This window comes from Gorilla gorilla, chromosome 7 (genome assembly GCF_029281585.2).
Source record: "Gorilla gorilla gorilla isolate KB3781 chromosome 7, NHGRI_mGorGor1-v2.1_pri, whole genome shotgun sequence".
Lineage (NCBI taxonomy): Eukaryota > Metazoa > Chordata > Mammalia > Primates > Hominidae > Gorilla > Gorilla gorilla.
In genome coordinates, this window is record NC_073231.2 from 19,904,576 (window position 1) to 19,925,576 (window position 21,001).

Consider the following 21,001-nt stretch of genomic DNA (forward strand, 5'->3'; position numbering starts at 1 on the left):
AAAAAAAATTCACATTTTTCTAGCGGTAGTCTCTATTTTAGAAAAAAAAATGCTTCCAGATCATAAATGCAAAACCCATGGGCATACTTTTCTGTGGATATGATGGAACAATTCTCATTTGTTTTTCCTAAGGTTTTCCAAATAATATTTCCATGAAAACGTATCTTTTTTTAGTATTGAGGTACGATTTATATACAAAAAAATGCAAAGATCTTAAATATGCAATGTAAAATGAGTTTTGACTGTGCTTACATATTCTAATGGAAGGGTTGGGTGTGGTGGCACTCGCTTGTAATCCCAGCACTTTTGGAGGCCAAGGCAGGCGGTTCACTTGAGATAAGGAGTTCAAGACCAGGCTGGCCAACATGGTGAAACCCCGCCTCTACTAAAAATACAAAAATTAGCTTGGCATAATGGTACACATCTGTAGTCCCAGTTACTCGGGAGGCTGAGGCAGGAGAATCACTTGAGCCCAGTAGGTGGAGGTTGCAGCAAGCCCAGGTTGTGCCACTGCACTCCAGCCTGGGCGACAGAGCGAGACTCTTTCTCCAGAAGAAAAAAACAAAAATTCTAATTGAAATTTTGTGAATGTTCTTGTTTTCATTAATACATATTTCTGATTAAGGACAAATCTGAGGGATTTCGTATGAATTAACCAGCTTAAAAAAAAAAAAAGCCAGTTTAAAGAAAAGTTGTTCAGTAAGTATGATTTTGGTATTTGCAAGTCAGTGTAACATTTTTGAAATCTATAAAGAAAAAGAGTTGTGAAAAATGGAAGTATATTTGATAAAACCAATTTATGGGTAAAAAATGGAGTAAGTGTGTATAAGTATGTATAAGTGCTCCCTTGTAATACACTGATACATGTGTGATACATTAATTACTAATGATGAAATATACTTTGAAATCTCTGGAGAAATATTTTAATTATATGCTAATAATATATACTAACTACGAAATATCAATATTTATTTGTTAAGAAACTTCATTTACAAAAAACTGCTTACCGAAAAAGAAAATCATTATTTAATGAGCTCAGTGTAAATACGAAATGAGTAACTCTGGTTTTATTAATTTTAAAGAACATTTACTATGTAGTTATTTAAATCATCACTTTTTCTCTACTATTTATACGATTTTTTTGAGTTTAAGTGTTCTTCATACCCTTTTGAGGACTTTAATAATAGCTTCATTTGAGAAATTAAAAAAATAGAGAATTGTAATTAGATGCTCTGAATTAAAATCCCTGAATATTTTACTGTAGGGTTTAAATGTATTGTGTATTTAGTTGTTTTAAAATATATTGAAGGATGTATTTGAAACCAGTTCTTATTGTCCTCTGTAACTAATATCATTTTCCCTGCAATAGACAGAATTCTGGACTTACGACTTGAAAACAACGCTGTGACATTATAAATACGTATGTTTAAAATACAGGTCAAATGTTATAGATAGTATTGGAATAGTTTAATAGCAATAAATATTATCCTGAGGCAGAATTTTAGAAAAAAATCTTCATTAAAGGAGGTGGAATTTGAATTGGCCTTAAAATCAAGGTGAATTTTGGTTTATCAGTAAGACGAAACATCATTTTTTGAGATGAATCAGGAAAAGAGATGGAACAGCCTTAAGAACCTGTATAGAGGTCAAAATGGGGATAGGATTGTTTGAGAGTAATGAAGAGACTGCTTTTACTGAAATATGTGATTTTGTTCATAGAAATGTAAAGAAAATTGTACATAATCTGGTATCCCAATCATGTCTATCTCCAGACTCCTTCCCAGTAAGATCAGATAAACAATTTTGCTTTCCGTCCTCTATTAATTTCCTTGTCACATTGTACCTGTTTGAAATCCTGCTGCAGTATTACATACTTATCTCAATATAATCTACATGAAAATATTGTTTATAGTTAACCATCTTTGGAGTCTTTCCATGTCAGACTACTGTAATTTCAACTTTTTATTTCTCTAGCACTCATTTGGACATATAACTAAATTGACCACCAAAATTCTGTTCTTCATTTCGTACCATGTAACTTAATTGCCAATTTTATTAACTTGTGATCTGCTGAATCCTATAGCACCTCTCAAGAAGAAAAATACTTTTATCCCTAGTTACAAAGGAGGTTAACTCAAGCGCACATTCACATCATATTCTGCTAAATCTTGAGTGTTAAACAAAATACTTAAAAGAGAATGAAGATTCTATTTTGCCTTGCATGATTAGACATTTTTAAGTATATATACTATGTTTCCTTTTGAGCCAAGACACTATGTTTTGTATTGTGTTTTGCATTTTATGAAACAGAATATCTAAGTACTAGATGTTGATTGATTGATTGATTCAAAGATGTTTGACATAGATTGCCAAGGGTTTTGAATTACCTCTAAGCAATTTTAAGTTTTCAAATGTTTGTGAGTAATAGATTGATGAAAGTAGTGATTTTGGAAGATTTAACTAGAAGTGACGAATTGGAAAGTAAAGATTAGTGATAATCCAAGCATGATACATTAAACATTCAGACAGAATCAGTTGGGTCAAAGTAATAGAAAAGTGGCAGTAGAGAATAGGAAATGCCCATTGGCTTTGTGATGGATTGTAAGGTAGAGATGCCGAAGTTGAAGCTTAGGTCATTAGAAGAATGGTTGTAATATTGATAGATGCATAGAGTGCTGGAAAGATAAATTTGTTTGCATGGAGAATATTGACATTTATGTGTACAGTTTTGATTTTAGAGTGTTAGGACATTCAAATGGGATATCAAGTCAAAATGTAGTCAACCAGTAGTTACTTCATAAGATGTGAAAATATAGACCTGGCTGGGATGGGATCTTTCATGTAAAAGAGCTGTTGAATTTAATGATACACATCTTCTAAAGGAGAGAAATATAAAAAGAGAATAGAACTTCATGGACAAATAATGTCATGTATTTTTCTTATAATTAAAATACAATTTACCGTTTTGGTGACCTCTTTAATTTTCATAAACTTAGATATATAACTTATGTTGATTTTATTTGAAATTCATATATCCTCAATTGAACTTAAATATTAAATGGTCTATATTTGTATTACTACAAATACTCAAATATGTGTTTACTGTGAATTTGGACATTAAAATAACTAAATCTTTACATCGTATCAGTTTTAATGTTGTTGCCTTTTGTATAAAAACACACAGTAAACAAGAAATCTTGTCGTTCTTCCTTCAAATATGTACATATATATGTATATATTTTTTCCTTTAAAATATATCCAGGATCAGATCACTTCTTACCACCTGCTCCAGGATCAGATCACTTCTTACCACCTGCTATCAAACTGCTTTACGTCATCAGCATCTTTTGTCTGGATTACTGTACTAAACTTTCCCTGGTCTCCTTGCTTCTATGCTTGCTTCATTATAGTCTGTTCTTGACATAGTTCATGTCACTCTCCTCACAGTCTTGCTTTTATGACTCACCATGTAATTCAGAATAACATCTAAGTCTTCACCAGCACATTGACCCTCTTACATTTCTTTGAACATGTTTCTATCTTAAGGCCTTCATGCTGGCCATTATTCCATCTTTCTTATATGTGTTTCCCCCAGAATCCATATGACTAACTGCCTTGCCTTGTTCACAGCTGTGCTCAGATGCCAAAGATGTCTCTGTGGTGTTTATCCTGACCTTCTTCCTATTTAAATTGCAACCTGCTCCCCATTGTCAATACTTCTGACTCCCTTACTTTTTTCTGCTTTTCCTTTTCTTACAGCACTTTGCACTTACAGTATACAGTTCATCACACACACACACACACACACAGCCCCATGAGAGAGACTAGAGATCATTGCTTTGTTCACTATTTTATCTCACCTGCCTAGGAATGTAACTTGCCATGTATTAGACACTCAATAAATATTTGTAGAATAAATAAACTAACATAACAACAACAGTAGCTAACACTGAAGGCTTATGTCACACTTTTCTAAAAACTTTAACTTATTATAACAACCTTAATGAAGTAGAGATCCTTTCATCCCCATTTCACATGCCAGGAAACTGCGTCATATGTTGGCTAAATAAAATGCTCAATTCCACACACAATTCAAGCCTAACAGCATGGTATGGAACCAGAGATCCAAATCATTTGTGTTTGGGATTTCTGTTAAACATGAGTATTGTGTTTAGTGCTATAAAGGTTTGTGTTTGTTTTTGTAGAGATAAGCTCTTACTCTGTTGCCCAAGCTGGAATGCAGTGGCATGATCACAGCTAACTATAACATCAAACTCCTGGGCTTAAGTGATCCTCCTGCCTCAGCATGTTGAGTAGCTGGGACTAGAGGCACTTGCCACCACACTCAACTAATTATTTTTTGTAGAGACAGTGTCTCACAGTGTTGCCCAGGCTGAGTGCCAAAAAGTATTTATAGTAGAAGCAGAAGTGATATATCATTGTTAAATATGGTATATATATATATACACACACACACACACACACACATACACACACACGCACACACACACATATACGTACACACACACACACAGAGAACATTTCTCCTATACCTTGATTCACACTGATAGTTTACCGATTAAATATAAAGATGAATTTTGTTCATCTGTAGCCTTCAAATAGCAACCTTAAAGAAATATAAAATTACTTCAAAATTTAAGTCTCATTGGGCAGCCTCAACCAGTAACACTCATTATTAGTTAAACCGAGTCTGAAGGCCTGCAAAGCAAAGCCACGGTACTGTCAACCATGTTATATAGGCCTAATGTCTGAATCCTTACCAGTGCCATTTTTATTTCTTAGACACGTTTCATTTATCATACTGTTGTGCTATATTTCACATCAGATGTCAAGATAAAGTCTCTGATGTCAAAGATTTAGAAGCAGTGACTTTCCAGATTTGCTCATCAGAATGCAGTGGTCCTGGACATACAGAGCAAATGGATGACATTAGATTTCTAAAGCTGCTGGCATTAGGTGAACTTTAGGGGAAATGTCATTCTTGAGACCATATAAGAGAAGTTTCAAGAATGTAAATTAAAGCTATCTGAAGTACTGGACATTTTAGCATGATATAATGGCACTAAGATTTTGCTTATATTGCGATTGAGGCAGTTGACCACAAGTAAATACAAATCCAGATAATGATCGAAGGGCAATATAACAAATATGTTAAAAGGTTCCTTATTAAAGAGTAATTCCCTGGCCACCCAGGGTTCTTGTCATCCATGTTCATGTGCTGATAGAATTAGGAAAGCATTTTCATGTGAATATTGAAGAGTATTATGGACATTCATATTCGTAGGTACATCAAAAAAAGAAAATGTAAGAGATACACTATGCTTCGAAGAAGACAATGATTCTTACCTATTTTTTATTTAAACACTGTTATAGACTTTGCTTGATAATAACATCTTTTTTATCTCCTAATCACCCTATAAGTAAGAAAAAATGATCTGTACTTAGAAAATGAATTACAGAGTGGTTACATAGCTTTCCTGGGGAAATCATTCAATTTATTAGCAAATCTGGATTAGGGCACAGAGAACCTGTTCCTAATTCATTTCTTAGACAATCACAAGTGCAAAATATTTGGTGATATGAAATGAGTAACTTCATCCTTAATGCAGAATTATGTAAATTTTAAGCCATAAAAGTTTTTTTTTTGTTTTGCATTTTGGATTTGATATGAGAATATTAATGTTCCTTGATAAAGTTGCTTTTTTTCCCCCAGGATAAAATTTAAAATAAAATACACACACACACACAGAGATTATACTTTTCATATATATGTGATGTGACAGCTACAAAAGTAATTCCAGTATAGATTTATGTATTTTCTGTATTCACATTAAAAGCTATTCAGTTGAATTTTAAAATGCTGAAGGATGTAATACTTTTTCATTTTGAACTTTTAATTGCATTTAGTTACACAAGAAAATTCTATGAAAGTAATTATACATTTCAGTTTTTCTTTGTTACTGAACAAAATGAAATCTGTAAGTCTAGAAATATGTTATCAATAAAACACAAATTACTAAAATTACTTAAGCAGTTCAGTCACAGGACAGACTTTTTAAAGTTTATGTTTAGAAGAAACTTCATCTAGGTTATATTTTTGTTGTCTCAACATTTATTTGGAAAATATAGTAGAATGAGAAGCTCTCTAATTGGTATAGTATTTTTGTATATAGTATATATAGTATATATACTATATACTATATATACTATATAGTATAGTATATTGTATATAGTATATATAGTATATATATATTTTTGTATATATATACAAATATATAGTATAGTATACTATACTATTAGGATAGTATAATACTATCCTAATAGTATAGTATTATATTTTTGTTGTCTCAACATTTATTTGGAAAATATAGTAGAATGAGAAGCTCTCCTCTTAACAGTTTTGATCACAAAGTATAAAGTGTTTGCTGAAACACAATTGATTCCCATTAGCTGTCTCACTAGTGTCTGGGGCTTAGGGTTGTTTTACATTATCCTAGGATCCTGGGAGTTTTCCATACCTGCAGTCTATGTTTTTGTTAGCTGACTTTCTACGGAGGGGCAGCTATCATGAATTATTTCAGCATAGTCTGCTTAGGGTTTCCTTAGTATTGATGGGTTTTGTTTCTTTCTTTTTTTTTTTTTTTCTTTTACCTACAACACCTAGACTACCAGTCTTATTGACAGGGTAATAAAGGTAAAGCTCATCAGGAGAGCTATTTCTCCATTTTACTATCAGGACAGATAACTTTTTATGAAGAAGGGACTGAATAAGACCAAGCATGGGGCCACAGTTAACCAAAAATCTGTGGACTGAATCTAGTCTCTGGTTAGGAGCTGCTAGCCCACCATTTGGTTCTTCCATCTCCAAAAGGCTCAGTTTCTCTCTTCCTATAATATTTACCATGCCTCTTATAGTATTCTAGAGACTCTCTGAGAATACTAGACAGGATGATTGCAATTTGAATTTTTAGAACTATGTTGTTTGTTATGTGGTGGTGTTTACCTGCCTGATTCACTTCATGTATACAGAATCTTCTGTTGCTTGGGTGCAATTTGCCACAGCTCTCTATATGACTTCTGTCTGTAGAGCTCTGGACTCCCACTGTTCCAATGGAAATTTTTTGTTAAAAAACAAACAAATCATCTTACACTGGTAAGATATTTTATCTGAATGTGTAGCAGTTCATTTATTATTAAAAAAACTGTTTAAATAAAAAAAAAACCCTTCTTACTAGTGAGAAGTTTTCCCTGAATATATAGCCTTTCTGAAAGCTTTTACAATATTACACATTGCTCTTTCCCATACAGCCTCCCACAAAATGTAGTTAATTAGTGTTATTTAGTCATAGCTTATAGCTCATTAGTAGTACAAATTTCTCATCCTACCACAGACCTATTGTGTAGGAGTTTCCATATATAGAGCCTGAAAATCTGTTTTTTAAACAAATATCTCTGGTCAGTTTCATGCACATACTATTTTGAATTCTTTTGAGAACCACTGACTTAGGTTAAGTATCAACCTTTTTGATCCTCAAATAGGAAAATAAAATTCTAAGATGACTTTTTGGAGTATGCCTGGGCCGGGTAAGAATTTCATACTCCACAACAGATCGTGCAGTAAGTTCAGCAGAGACATTGCTAAACGATGTCCTGCAACTTCCAGTGAAAAGAGAATGGTGGCTTATTGCTGACACCTCACAGAGACAAAATTGTTTGAGTGGCAAGTAATCAAGATTTGTCACTGTTTTCATAAAGAACTGTTTTATTTCTCTGTTGTAATCATTTTTTAGTTGAAGCCAAATATTTAATGAAGTGCTTAGGAATTTCAAGCACAAGATATGTGCAGCCTCTGGGGAAATCCAACAAGTGGCATTTTTTGTCACCTGGATGTAGATAATACCTCTTTATATCTCTTCTTTCAGGCAAATCCAGAAAGATTTGGCTTGAGAATTTTATCATCTATATCACATCTGCCATTAGGTGTAGAGCCTAGTAAGAACTAATGCTGCCTCAAAGAAGACCCCAAGGATAGGACTACAAACATGTAACTAGTAGGAAACAGAGGAATCTTTTATTAAAACGTTAGAGTGGGATTTAAGCTTATTTTGTGCAGTGACAGCGATGACCCAAGATACTTCCTATCTTAAGAGTTCAAAAGTATCCTTTCCTGGACATTAGTATCCTAAAAAAGAAACTGAAAAGAAAATAATTCTTAATATTTTAGCACACATAGGAGACTCAGGACTAGTATCATGACTACATTCCCACTAGCTGATAGGTTTTGAAGTGCTGTCTTATTCACTTAGAATTACTGAGAGGTATGAACTGAATTCTGTCCCTCTAAAAGTCAGATGTTGAAGACTTAACCCCGCAGTGTGACTGTTTGGACGTGGGTCTTTAGCAGGAAATTAACTGTAAATAAGGTCATGAGAGAAGGTCCCTAATCTGATTGGATTGGTGGCCTTATAAGTAGAGGAAAGTATAGAGACGCTTACCTGTCTCTGTCTGCTCACAAAGAAGAGGTCATGTGAGCACACAGTGAGAAGCTGGCTGTCTTCTGCCCAAGGGGATCCCTCACCAGACACCAATCCCATTGGCACCTTCATCTTGGACTTTGCACCTCTTGAACTGTGAGAAAATAATTTCTGTTGTTTAAGCCATCCAGTCTATGGTATTTTGTTAGGGCAACCAAGCAGACTAAGACACTCAGTAAAAATAAACTGAATCTGTCATGCACAGAAAAGCAGATCTGTCATTTTATATTGACATTGATTAGGAAAACTAGGGCTCTTCTACTGGAAAATCTTAAATAGTTAAGGTGAATTTCAGAGATAGGTTCATTTGAAAACAGCAAGGCAACCCTTTGACTTCTTAGAAGTGTTGTCAAGGAAAATACAAGATTTTTTCCCTCTGTTTTGTTTTTAGGTTGACAGTAAATTATCATGTTTTCTTCCTTCTTTTTGCTTTGGCAATAATTTTTGTATTTATAAAGAGTACTGAATCAGATGCTAAACAGTTGAGAGATTATCACTTAAAAGATTTTCTTAGATTTTGCATGTCCGTTGCCCTTGTTCTGGCAGGTAGTGAATAAAGGACTGAAACAGGCTGAAAGGATTTACACTAGTACTTTTTCATGATGTTTTCAAGGAGGGTGAAAGAAAATAGATGGGAAAAATTTGCATGTCATTTCATACTGATTTGCATAAAACTGCATGACAAAATTGAACTGAAAGAATTCATATAGTTAGTGAGAGATAATCACCCATGTTTCCTTTAGCTGTGGACAAGCTCTTGGTTTATTTTGCAATCATGTATTTTAAAATGCAAGAAGAAGGGACCAAAAAGGGTTTTTGTGGATTTGACCCAAACTGAGACAAATCGTCATTTGGGTATCATCCAACACTGTCAAATCTTAGTTTCATTTGTCATTTACTTAATGTTATAAATGGTTCTTTTTAAAATAAGTTATAATTTTAAAAATGATCAAAATTCCAAAATTTCATGGGATTGATGTAAGCATTTTTAATTTTTTTTAGTAAGGATTATATGCCAAAGCAGAGACGCCAGCACTGCTTTATCAGTGAATAAAAGAGAAATAATTAATTTTAACCCTGTGTATTATTGTCTTCAAAATAGCTATTTTCTGGCATATATGTATTACTGAACAACTTTTTGCACTCTGCTTATATTATAATTTGGTTTTGATCCCAAGCCCATTTAACTAAAGCAGTCATTGTTAGGGTTAATCAAACACGCTGGTTGTTAGTATCTTTTGCTCTCGAGGCTGATAATATCAGGTTGGGTATATAAGGGACTTGCATAAATTTACAAAAACAAATTACTCACTGGCAAGAGAATTTAACTCAGATATAGTTTGCTATTACTGAGTTAACAATGGGCATCAACCAGTGGACATTAATTTTACCATCTGTGAGTCATATGACCTAAGACATTAAAATTTGGAATCTCGTTTGAATCTTAGATGATTGATGATGATGATGATGATGATGACAGTAGATTACATTTATTGGCTTCCTGCTGTGTTTCAGGCATTAGGCCATTTTACATGTATTATCAATTCACTTCTCACATTTTATTATTTTGATCAAAGAGCTTAACAATTTGAAGTTTAGAGTAATTTGCTAAAGGTCTTACTCGTGAAACCCAGGACAGAGAATTGACTTCAGGGAATATGACTAAAATCGATTTTATGAAGTACTGCACTACATTGTTTCCTTCATGCTGTCAGTTTCCAGTTTGCAGATTAGGAAACTGAGGCCCAAATTACTGAACTGACTAAGTAACAACTACTTCATTAAATTGAATGGCTATTATTAACACTGGAAACTGACTTCTAAGTTTAGTTTGCTTTTTGTTAACCTAGCTGCCTTTTCAAGTAACCTTTTGGTCCACCATAGCCATTCTTATTTTCAGAACATTACGTGTTTAAAAGGACTCCTTAAGGAGTATTTACTACTAGCACGGTTTAAAAATGTTGAAAAAGCAGAACGTACTGACTGGTGTCATCTTCCCAAGAATTTAGTAATTAAGTGAAATCAGGTTTATTTCACATACTGATGTATAGTATATTTAGTTTAATTTCCATTTTACTTTTATTCATTCTTGATATTGCCATATAAGAGGTATAGAAACACTATATTAAACAAAATATATAATTTATTTTCAAGTATGTTACTTGAAATTAAGAACATAGTATCATTCATATATATTGTTTTTTCATATTATGCTATGCTATTTTTCTTCTACATAAAATTGGGCTTTAAGTAAGTCATGAGTCATGGTAATGAATTTTGTTATAACCTTATTTTTATGAAACATTTTTTTATTGAATCCCTTTTTATTTTATGTTGGTTCATATGCTCTATGAAATATTCAATGGGGCCAGGTGCAGTGGCTCACGCCTGTAATCCCAGCACTTTGGGAGGCCAAACTGGCCGGATCACTTGAGGTCAGGAGTTTGAGACCAGCCTGGCCAACGTGGTAAAACCCTATCTCTACTAAAAATACAAAAATTAGCCAGGCATGGTGGTGCACACCTGTAATCCCAGCTACTCGGGAGGCTGAGGCAGGATAATCGCTTGAACCCAGGAGGCGGAGGTTGCAGTGAGCCAAGATCAGGCCACTGCAGTCCAGCCTGGGTGAAAAGCGTGAAACTTTGTCTCAAAAACAAAAGAAAAAGAAAAGAAATATTCAATGGATTAGACAACTAAAAAACATTTATATTAATGGTTTCTCAAAATATTTGTTCCTTTGGAAGAATTGATCGGTATCCATTATCAAAGCCTGCACACATTTTTTTCTTGACTATTCACCTGATCTGAAAATGCATTGCCCTTATAAATACAAGTTAAATATATATTTTGGAATAAATTATCCTGAGTTACTGATACATCCCTCACTCATGAGAATTAGTAAAAAATCAGAGAGGAAAATAAATAAATGAGCATCATGCTTTAGCTTTCAGGGAATTCATTATTCAATATTCCCTCTTTCAAAGGATTTTGAAAGTGTATGCATCTGTTAGATACAAATTTTTAAGACCAGCTTAAAATCGCAGACCTAAGGTTAATTTTAGGTGAATTAAGTCATTGCTTCAAGGGCCCCATAAATGAAAGCTAACTATCTAAGGTCAGTCCTTAAGACTTTTGCAATACTTACTCATTGGTATTCTTGTGCTTACTCTTATAGCTTTTGGTGTGTGCTAATAATCTCTTTGTTGCACATTAGTAGACAAAATGTATTCTTGTAATTTGTGTAGCTGTAATTTGTGTAATTTGTAAGCTGCTTGAGAATATAGGTATTTTTTCCTATAACTGCTGGATTTCTGTTGCCTGAATTGGTGCCTGATACATACTAATTGATCAATTAAATATTTGCAAACAAATTCAAGCTAAGTAAATCCTGAAGGCTTGTAGGGTATCTGGTTTTGATGTGATTTTGAAGACACACACAAAAAAAGATGTACAAAAGTCAAATGTTAGTTTTAAAATATAATATTCAGGAAGGTATACTATCAGTTCAACACACTAAGTTCACTTGTGAAAAGGAAATGAATTTCTGAATGCTGTTTGTTTAGAAGATAAAAACAGCTTCTCGGCCTTTTGGCTAAGATCAAGTGAACAAGATACAAAGTTTGTTGAAGTGGAAACTATGAAATGATTTGTTTGATTACATTTGATCAATTACACTACTGTATATCATACTATCTTACTTGATTTATAGTAAAGTATCTTGAGGAATATCCTCTTAATCCTATTTTAAAAATAATTGAGGTTAAGTACTTTGTTCATAATAACACAGTTAGTAGGTGGCAAATTCAGGACTGTCTCCAAAGCCTTTCCTCTCTCCTGCCTTGTGTATACAAGAAATAAGCTACAAGTGTTATAGATCAGTTTCATGAAATAAGTCTCTAAGGACAAAGTGTGATTTATTTTAACCTAGCTGCATTTTTAAATTGAAAAGAAATACATAGGTTTCTTGTTATTGTGACTGGAAACACAAAATGCATTACATGATATGATGTTTTTCTCACACATCTGAGAAAGCATTGAAGGGTTCTGAGCAAAGTAATGATAGGATAGTTTTGACAGTATTCATCTGAATGACAGATCAACTCTAGGGTAGAGTCAGGGAGAATAAAGGAGGCTATTGCAATCATCTAGGCAAGAGATGATGAGTGGCTGGATCAGACAAATCTTTGGGCCTTATATTTTAGCCTCCTTTGCTATTTCTTCCTGGTAGCGGTGAAAAGTGGTTGAATTTGGAATGAATTTTGAAAGTAGAGCCAACAGTATTTTCTGAATGATTGGGTGTGTGGAGAGGGAGGGAGGGAGGGAGGAGAGAAGGAGGGAATAAAGGCAAGGAAAAGAGTGAAAGAAAAGTAAGGACAGAGACACAAAGGTGATTCCAGGATTTTTGCCTAAACAACTGGAAAAATTAAGTTACTCTCCTGAGTTAGGGGAGAATGGGACAGAAGCAGATGCTGGGATAGAAAGGGATATCAGGAGTTTCATTTTAGCTGTTATCAGACTTCCAGTGTATCAGATTAGATTCTAATGTGAGAATCAATATAGACATAATTAAAGCCATGAAACTGGATGACAACACCTGGGAAGGCTGAGTAGAGAGAAGAGGCCTAAGCCTGTTGAGCTCTGAGATACTCCAGACTCTAGAAAGAAGGAAAGGAACAGCCTTCTCCTTCCGGAGGAGGAAGAGCCAATGAGGTAGAATCATCCTCAAGATTGGGGTCCTGGAAGTCAAGTGAAGAAAATATTAAAGAGAATGAGTGGTCAGATGAAGCAGATTTTTCAGGTAGATTAAGGCTAGGAAGATTGAGATATGACCATAGGATTTGGTAATGGGGGAGTCCATTGATGACCTTGACAAAAGATTGATCAGAGAAGATACTGTTACTGAAAATAAACAGAAGAGATTATAAATCACTCACCTAGAAGACGTCTGAAGTTATTCTCTAAATTTGTGATCTTCAGAGAGGCAAACTATTTTGCAGTTGTTATGTAAATTTGGCCATAGTATCCTGTACTGTTAAACTCAGATATGTTAGTCAGTGATGTAAATATTGATGTTAATTACTTTAACTGTCAACATTTAATTAAAGTTTTTACAAAGTTTTACTTGACGTTCCTCCTGTGTTTTGGTAAGTTGTTACTATATGGTGGAAAGGGCATACATACCTATACAAACAGTCCTAGGTTTCAGTCCAAACTTCATCAGTTACTAGTCTTGAACTAGTGCAATCTTGAACAAGTTAGGTAAATTTTTCTAAGTCTCAGTTTCCTCATTTGGAAGATGACAGGTAATAACTACTTTATGTGATTGTCAATCAACAGTGGACTGGATTAAAAAAATGTGGTACATATACACCATGGAATAGTACACAGCCATAGAAAATGAAATTATGTCCTTTGTAGCAACATGAATGCAGCAGGAGGGCATTATCCTAAGCAAATTAATGCAGTAACAGAAAACCAAGTACCACATCTTCTTAACTTGTAAGTAGTAGCTAAACATTGAGTACACATGGACAGAGAGGGGAACAGTAGACCCTGGGGCTTGAGGTTGGAGGGTGGGAGGAAAGTGAGGATTGAAAAACTACCTATCAGGTACTTTACTCACTGCCTGGGAGACAAAATCATTTGTACATCAAATTCCAGCAACATGCAATTTCCCATGTAACAAATCTGCACATGTACCCCCTGAAAAAGTTTGAAGAAGAGAAAAAAAACAGATACCTTCAGAAAACTATCTGAAGCATGTGATACAATTATACATCATAAATGATGTAAAAGTTGAGGCATTGATTTATACTGTAAGGTGTTATATTTTTTCTCCAGTTTTTTTTTATATAAATAGAAAATAGGACATTTATTTAAAACAACTGCATAGTCACTGATATTCGTAAGAGAGATTATCAGCAGAAATAATCATGGGAATCAATTTAGAAGCCAAATAATCTAGATGGAGATTTCTGTTGGATTTTCTATAATCAACTGTTATCAACTATATACTACTCAATAGGGTGAAAACAATTTTAATAATTTTGTTTTGAAAAAATTTAAATGCTATAATGAATTATGTGCATTTATAAAGCTGACTCCGTATTTTAAAAACTTTGATAATGTGGAAAGGAGTGATTAGACATTTGGTCATCTCTAACTTAAAGGATGAAAAATCATAAAAATGTTTTACTATATTTTGTACTTTTGCAATACCTCTACAGGAATCATATTTTATGTGTGTATGTTTGTGATAAATCCTTTAACAAGTTATATTAAGTTTGCTTTTGATACTTAGTTGCCACCTAGAGTTTACAATAGTATCATCAACCAACACTGTCATCTATTTGCATTTAACTAATAGTTATTTAAAATAATTGGAACTTAGTAGAAAGTAATAAAAAATTAGTAAAAATCGAATTAGATTTTTCCATTGTTTATCTTCATGACTTAAAACTACAAAATAATTATGAGGCTTTCTCAGACTGTAATTTCTGTTTGTCTTCTTTTATAGAGCTACATTCATGGGAGCAGCCAGGCTCAGTTTGTGGCAGAATCACACATTATTCTGGTACTGAGTATCCTTTTAAGATACCAACGAATTGAAAAGGGCAAACTAAAGCTACATGTTTTTAAATTGACATTTTTCCTGGCAGTAAATATCAAGACTTTTAAGAGACATTAAATTTTAGGCTGTACTATATGACTAATTTTTATTTTTTATGCTAATTATTTCCTATTACAGTATAATTTGTTGCTATTCAGTATCATTAACAGATCATAATTTTTTTTTACTGAGTGTTGAATTTCAGAGTATTACTTTTACTCTACATTGATGATCTCTGGCTAGATTTTTTCAAGTTTATATGGCTTTTCCGTATAGCATCCTAATGGCGAGAAAAAAGTGCCTTATGATATAAATAGCAGCTTAAAAAAGGTATTTTCGTACTGCTCCCCTTAAATATATGGTATGTCAGAAGAAGGAGATTTAGAGTGGTTCAACATGCCTTTTTGGAACATATCAGAGTGAGTCAGACTAAGTGTTGTGAATCAGATCATACAATGTAATTTATGATTTGGAGTTAGAAGGATGAAGAATGTAACAGGATAAAAAATAGTAGCAGGGTAAGAAAAAGGTAAGGTTAAGCATCTAATGTGAATGTTCTTAGAATGAAATAAAATTAGTTTGGACACTGTTTTGGGGGAACATTGATTCTCATTATGAGAATTTAATGTGTGCCTCTAGTATCCTTTATAAAATTTGATTACTAATATCCTGGTTACTAAGATTCATATTCAAATGTGTAGTCTAGACCAAATTGTCCAGTACTGTATATAACCAAAGGTGTAAATCTTTAAGTATCTTTGAATTCATCTAGGGCAAACCTCATTTTATATGTAGGAAAACTAGAGCCCACAAAGGGCTTATGTTAGGGAAGCCCACTTGAGCTAGAATTAGAATTCACTTGTCTTTTTCATGGTCTATCTTGTGTTCAAGTACTTCAGTTTTATGTACAATACTTTATTATGGTGTGTGACATATAATTTCACCAATGAATGTTAGTCATGCCTATTATTTTTAATCTGGAGGAAAAGTACTATCTTTTTAACAACATTGAAGTTTTTGGATTTTATTACTTTGTTGTGTCATAACAATGCATTTTTAAAAATCTACCGGCAAAGACTTATTTGACCCCTTCAGTTTATTCAAGCAATCTATTTTATTTGCTTACTGTGTTTTAGGCACTGCATCAAGTGGTGGTATATAGTGATTATGGTATGGTGGGGAAAAGGGATGGAAAATGTTTGAAGCACTTGGAATTCTCAAGAAGCTCAAAGACTTCCTCGTTTGTAAAATCAGGATTAGCAATACTGACCACACGGGATTTCTGTGTGAAGAAATGAGATAGCACACATTAAGCATCCAATAATCACAAAAGGCTAGTTGGTTTATTCCTCTGTTTTCCCTTCTTTCTTACTCTGAACTTTGGTGGCCACAGATAATAAGCATAAATACATATATATGGGTTGATTCCTTAGTGATATGGTTTGGCTCTGTGTCCCCACCTAAATCTCACCTTGAATTGTAATAATCCCCACTTGTCATGGGAGGGATCCAGTGGGAGGTAATTGAATTTTGGGGGTGGGTTTTTCACATGATGTTCTCATGATAATGAGTAAGTCTCATGAGATCTGATGGTATTATAAAGGGGCATTCCCCTGCACATGCTGTCTCTTTCCTGCTGCCATCTAAGATGTGCCTTTCACCATGATTGTGAGGCTTCCGCAGCCATATGGAACTGTGAGTCGTTAAACCTTTGTTTCTTTATAAATTACCCAAGCTCATGTATATCTTTATTAGCAGCGTGAGAACAAATACACCTAGCTTTTGACAAAGGTGTAGATGACCAGGAAAAAAAAAATCATCTTCTAATAAAATTTATCGAAATTCTAAAACTTGAAATGTAAACATTGAAATGACTTAATTTTTCTAGAGCAACATTTTTGAACCCGTTAAATTGTATAACTTATAAGATAATAAAAAGGCATTGTTTTTCAAGCTTTAATGAAAACGAAGGAATGAAGTTGAGAAGAACAAGATTACAAATCGCGTTTATATTGCAGGAGAACGAAAAGATATCTTTCTGAAACTCATTGAACAACACTGACCATCTTCTTCCTATGTCTGTCTCCATTTTCAACATTTTTATTTCTTCCACCCTTGATGATGCATGCTTGGATACATACGTGAAATTGGGCATATCTGCAGCCCATTTCTTGCTTACATTTACTTACTTGCCTGTATGCTTTATGGTTTCAAAATTAAGAAACTACTGTGAGGAGTACTAGTTTGGCTCTAGTTTGTCTCATAGACTGGAATTGGAAATACAAATTTTGTTGTATTTTTCAACAAATGCTCAGTTTCTGCACACCTGCTTTAATATGGTAAGAGATTAATGCTTTCTGCACATCAGAGGTGCCTTCTGTGAGAAAAGGAAGTCTTTGTGTATATGTTTATAGACATATCTACTCCTCTCTATTAAAAAATAAGGGCAAAGCTGTATTTACTCTCGACTTACTATTTATTCAGGAAGCAAAACATGTTAACATTAAAGCAAATGGATAGAAACATAAAGCATTTGTTGCAGGTAAGTTTTTAACTCATTTATTTAAATATTATAGCTTCTTTTTGTTTTTTTTGGTTTTTTTTCCTAACTTGTTTCAATCCATGATGTAGCATCTTAGCAGTATACTTTATCTGGATAAAGTGATGACTTTATCGAAACACATCAGGAATACCGAGCTGAAGGATGAAAAGCTGTGTTGAGATCATCCTTTTATTGTATGGCAGGAATTCTCCAAGGTTTAATTTCATGGATCATTGACATCAAGCTGAGATTTAGGATTCAAAGAAATTTCACAAGCAGTATGAATTTTTTTATATAGATCTTAGCAGTGATACATAAAAGAATTAAAAGTCTCTATTCTCTTTATGCTAATAGTCATTACTTGTTGCTTCATTTTTCCTGTGTTTTTTTAGACATATCTATTACTAAGAAAGAGAAAAATTCTTTTAAAATGGTGGACTCATTATCAGTAAAACTTTAAAAGAAGTCCAGGCACAGTGGTTCATGCCTGCAATCCCAGCACTTTCGCAGGCTGATCACTTTAGTTGAGGAGTTTGAGACCAGCCTGGACAACAGTAGGGGGAATCCTGTCTCTACAAAAAATTACAAAATTAGCCAGATGTGATGGCATACACCTGTGGTTCTAGCTACTTGGGAGGCGGAGGCAGGAGGATCACTTGAGCCCGGGAGGTCAAGGCTGCAGTGAGCTGTGATCACACACTACACTTGAATCTGGGCGATAGAGTGAGACCCCGTCTCCAAAAAAAAGAGAAGTTATTTTTCAATAATTTCTGATTCTAGTTTCATTTGACAGTCTACTGCTACTTTTTGAACAATCCATATTTTCTTTGTAATTTGTGTATTTTGTTTTCTTCTGGCAAAAAATTACAAATACCAGATGATTACTTTTCATTTATCTGTAGAGAGAACATTTCTATCTTTTGGATTTCTTGTCCCAGTTTAGTAAGTCAGATTATCAGATGCAGTTGCTATATACAAAGTTTTGCTGAAAAAATCATAAGAGAAAACAGATGGAGCATTTTGTATCATAGGTTATAGATTTATATTTACTAAGAATAAAAATATCTCCATATCAGTAGTGTTTTATTTTTTCAGTATCTTATTTAAGAAAACAATCCTAAGTAGTCCTTGAGAGAAAACTATATGAAAAAATAAGAAACATTATATTTTAATATGGAATATAAACCATCTAAAAATAACTTACATAGGGCTTTATATTTTTGCAAGTAAAAATTCATTTTTATTTCATTTATTTTTCCTTTTTTTAATGCTTTCACCATCTAACGCAAATGTGAATGAGATACTTGCTGTTTACAGAAAGGTAGGGTGACAGAAAAATACTTATAATACAGTGAGACAAATGTATGCGAAGGCAAAGGAAGTAGCAAGAGAGGAACTAACTCCCTGTCTAGAGAATTGGCACTGACTTTTCAGCTGGATATTGAAGTATAAAAAGGAGTTTCAGAGACAGAGAAATGAGTAAGGAGGCTATTTTGGTAGAAGATACAACAGGTACACAATCAAAATGACAGCGAATATTCTTTATTGCAGGAAGATAAATTCATCAAGGCTGGAATACAAATTTTGAGGAGATTGGTGAAAGTTTGGTTAGGCTGGATAATGAAAACCTTGCTGAGAAATTTGAATCTTAGCTACATGTAGTAGATGCAGTGCAATTAATATGCCAATTTTACATATTTGGCATTGGGTAACTTACGAATTCTTTTTGAAGTATTACGAGGTTGAGCCCCGCATGTCTTCTTGATAAATTTGGCTGTGGAAAGGGAAATAGTAGCGTCATGCCTGTTTAGGGAACAGAAAGCCAATGGAGGCTTGCTCCTGTAATAATATTAAGGATAGGGTAGAGAAGGTAGAGCAAAGGAAGCAGGAGTCGCTGGCAGTCGTTCTGGCTGCTGGCAATGGTTCATCCTCCAGCATGAACCTAAGTAAGGGAATGGAGAGTAACTCAGCTGCTGTTTTAGAGGAACAAGAAACAAAATTGATAATAAATGTCACAAGTAAGTTTCAAGAACAGGAATCAGAGATGATTCTGAAGTTCAGCTATGTGTTGTAGGATAGAAATATGGAGGAAAACAAGATTTGGAAGGGAATGTTTAGCCCAAAAAAGTTCCTAAGATTGATTAGGCCTCATAATTGGTTGATGAGAAAGGGATTAATTTGTTTAAATTGCTTAAGATCATAAAGCCAATCAGTTGAAGAGTCAAGAACTTAAAACTTTTAACCCATTGTTTTTCTACGTAGTAATATTTTGCCAATAAATCAAAACCTCTGTGGTGAATAGGCCAGTAATGTTCTCACCAAATTATATATTGTGTGTATTTGTTGTAAATACCTGAAAAGATCATCATAATAAAGATACAGTGGATATGTTGATTTATTTTTTATTTTTATTTTTTGAGACGGAGTCTCACTTGGTCGCCCAGGCTGTGCAGTGGCGCAATCTCCACTCACTGCAAGCTCTGCCTTCCGGGTTCATGCCATTCTCCTGCCTCAGCCTCCCAAGTAGCTGGGACTACAGGTGCACGCTGCCACACCCGGCTAATGGGTTGTTTTTTTTTTTTTTTTTTTTGTATTTTTAGTAGAGACGGGGTTTCACTGTGTCGATCTCCTGACCTCGTGATCCGCCCACCTTGGCCTCCCAAAGTGCTGGGATTACAGGCATGAGCCACCGCGCCCGGCGATATTTCTTTAGTTATTCTATCGTATTTTTGTACAGAAGACAATATCCTCTAGCAGTATAAAAACAAATGTGTGTGGGGATACGTAAACATAAATACACACATACACGCAGGTGCATGTGCTATGTGCTGAGATACAAGAGTCACAAAACCTGACAACATGTCTGATGGTGTGGCATTTACAGTCTAAAGGAAGAGAAAGACACACAACAAATGACAGTGCAAATAATTCTTCATTTACAATTATGTTCTTAAAAAGTTTTCAAATGTCCAAAATTCAGTAGACTCAGGCTTGAGGCACATGGATCTTAAGTGGAATATCATGAAGTGAAAATATGCAGTTTTTGAAACCATAATTGGAAGAATTAGTATGTATATGAAATATATGAAATTGTGTTTAAAACTCTATATAATTTCCCAAAGTAGAGAATTTGAACTGTGGTATCAAATGATAAAATTAAGGTAGGATATGTTTTTGATTATAGAATGTTCTTAAAATCCAAAACCTCATGTATGATTTTAATGAGATAATCTTAAATCTGCTTTTCTTACTAAATACACTTATAAATATGGCACAATAAAACAGACATGTAAT

General features: G+C 33.9%; 1 protein-coding gene across 5 annotated transcripts in view; it reads left to right on the plus strand.

Moving 5' to 3' along the window:
- The window catches only part of TUSC3 (tumor suppressor candidate 3), a 296,633-nt gene that overhangs the window by 171,175 nt on the left and 104,457 nt on the right, over window positions 1-21,001 (plus strand). For all 5 annotated transcript variants that reach the window (XM_055349641.2, XM_055349639.2, XM_019032657.4 and 2 more), the window contains exon 7: window positions 15,073-15,136. In XM_055349641.2, coding sequence (XP_055205616.1) covers window positions 15,073-15,136 — 64 coding nt within the window. The remainder of the gene's footprint in view (window positions 1-15,072; window positions 15,137-21,001) is intronic.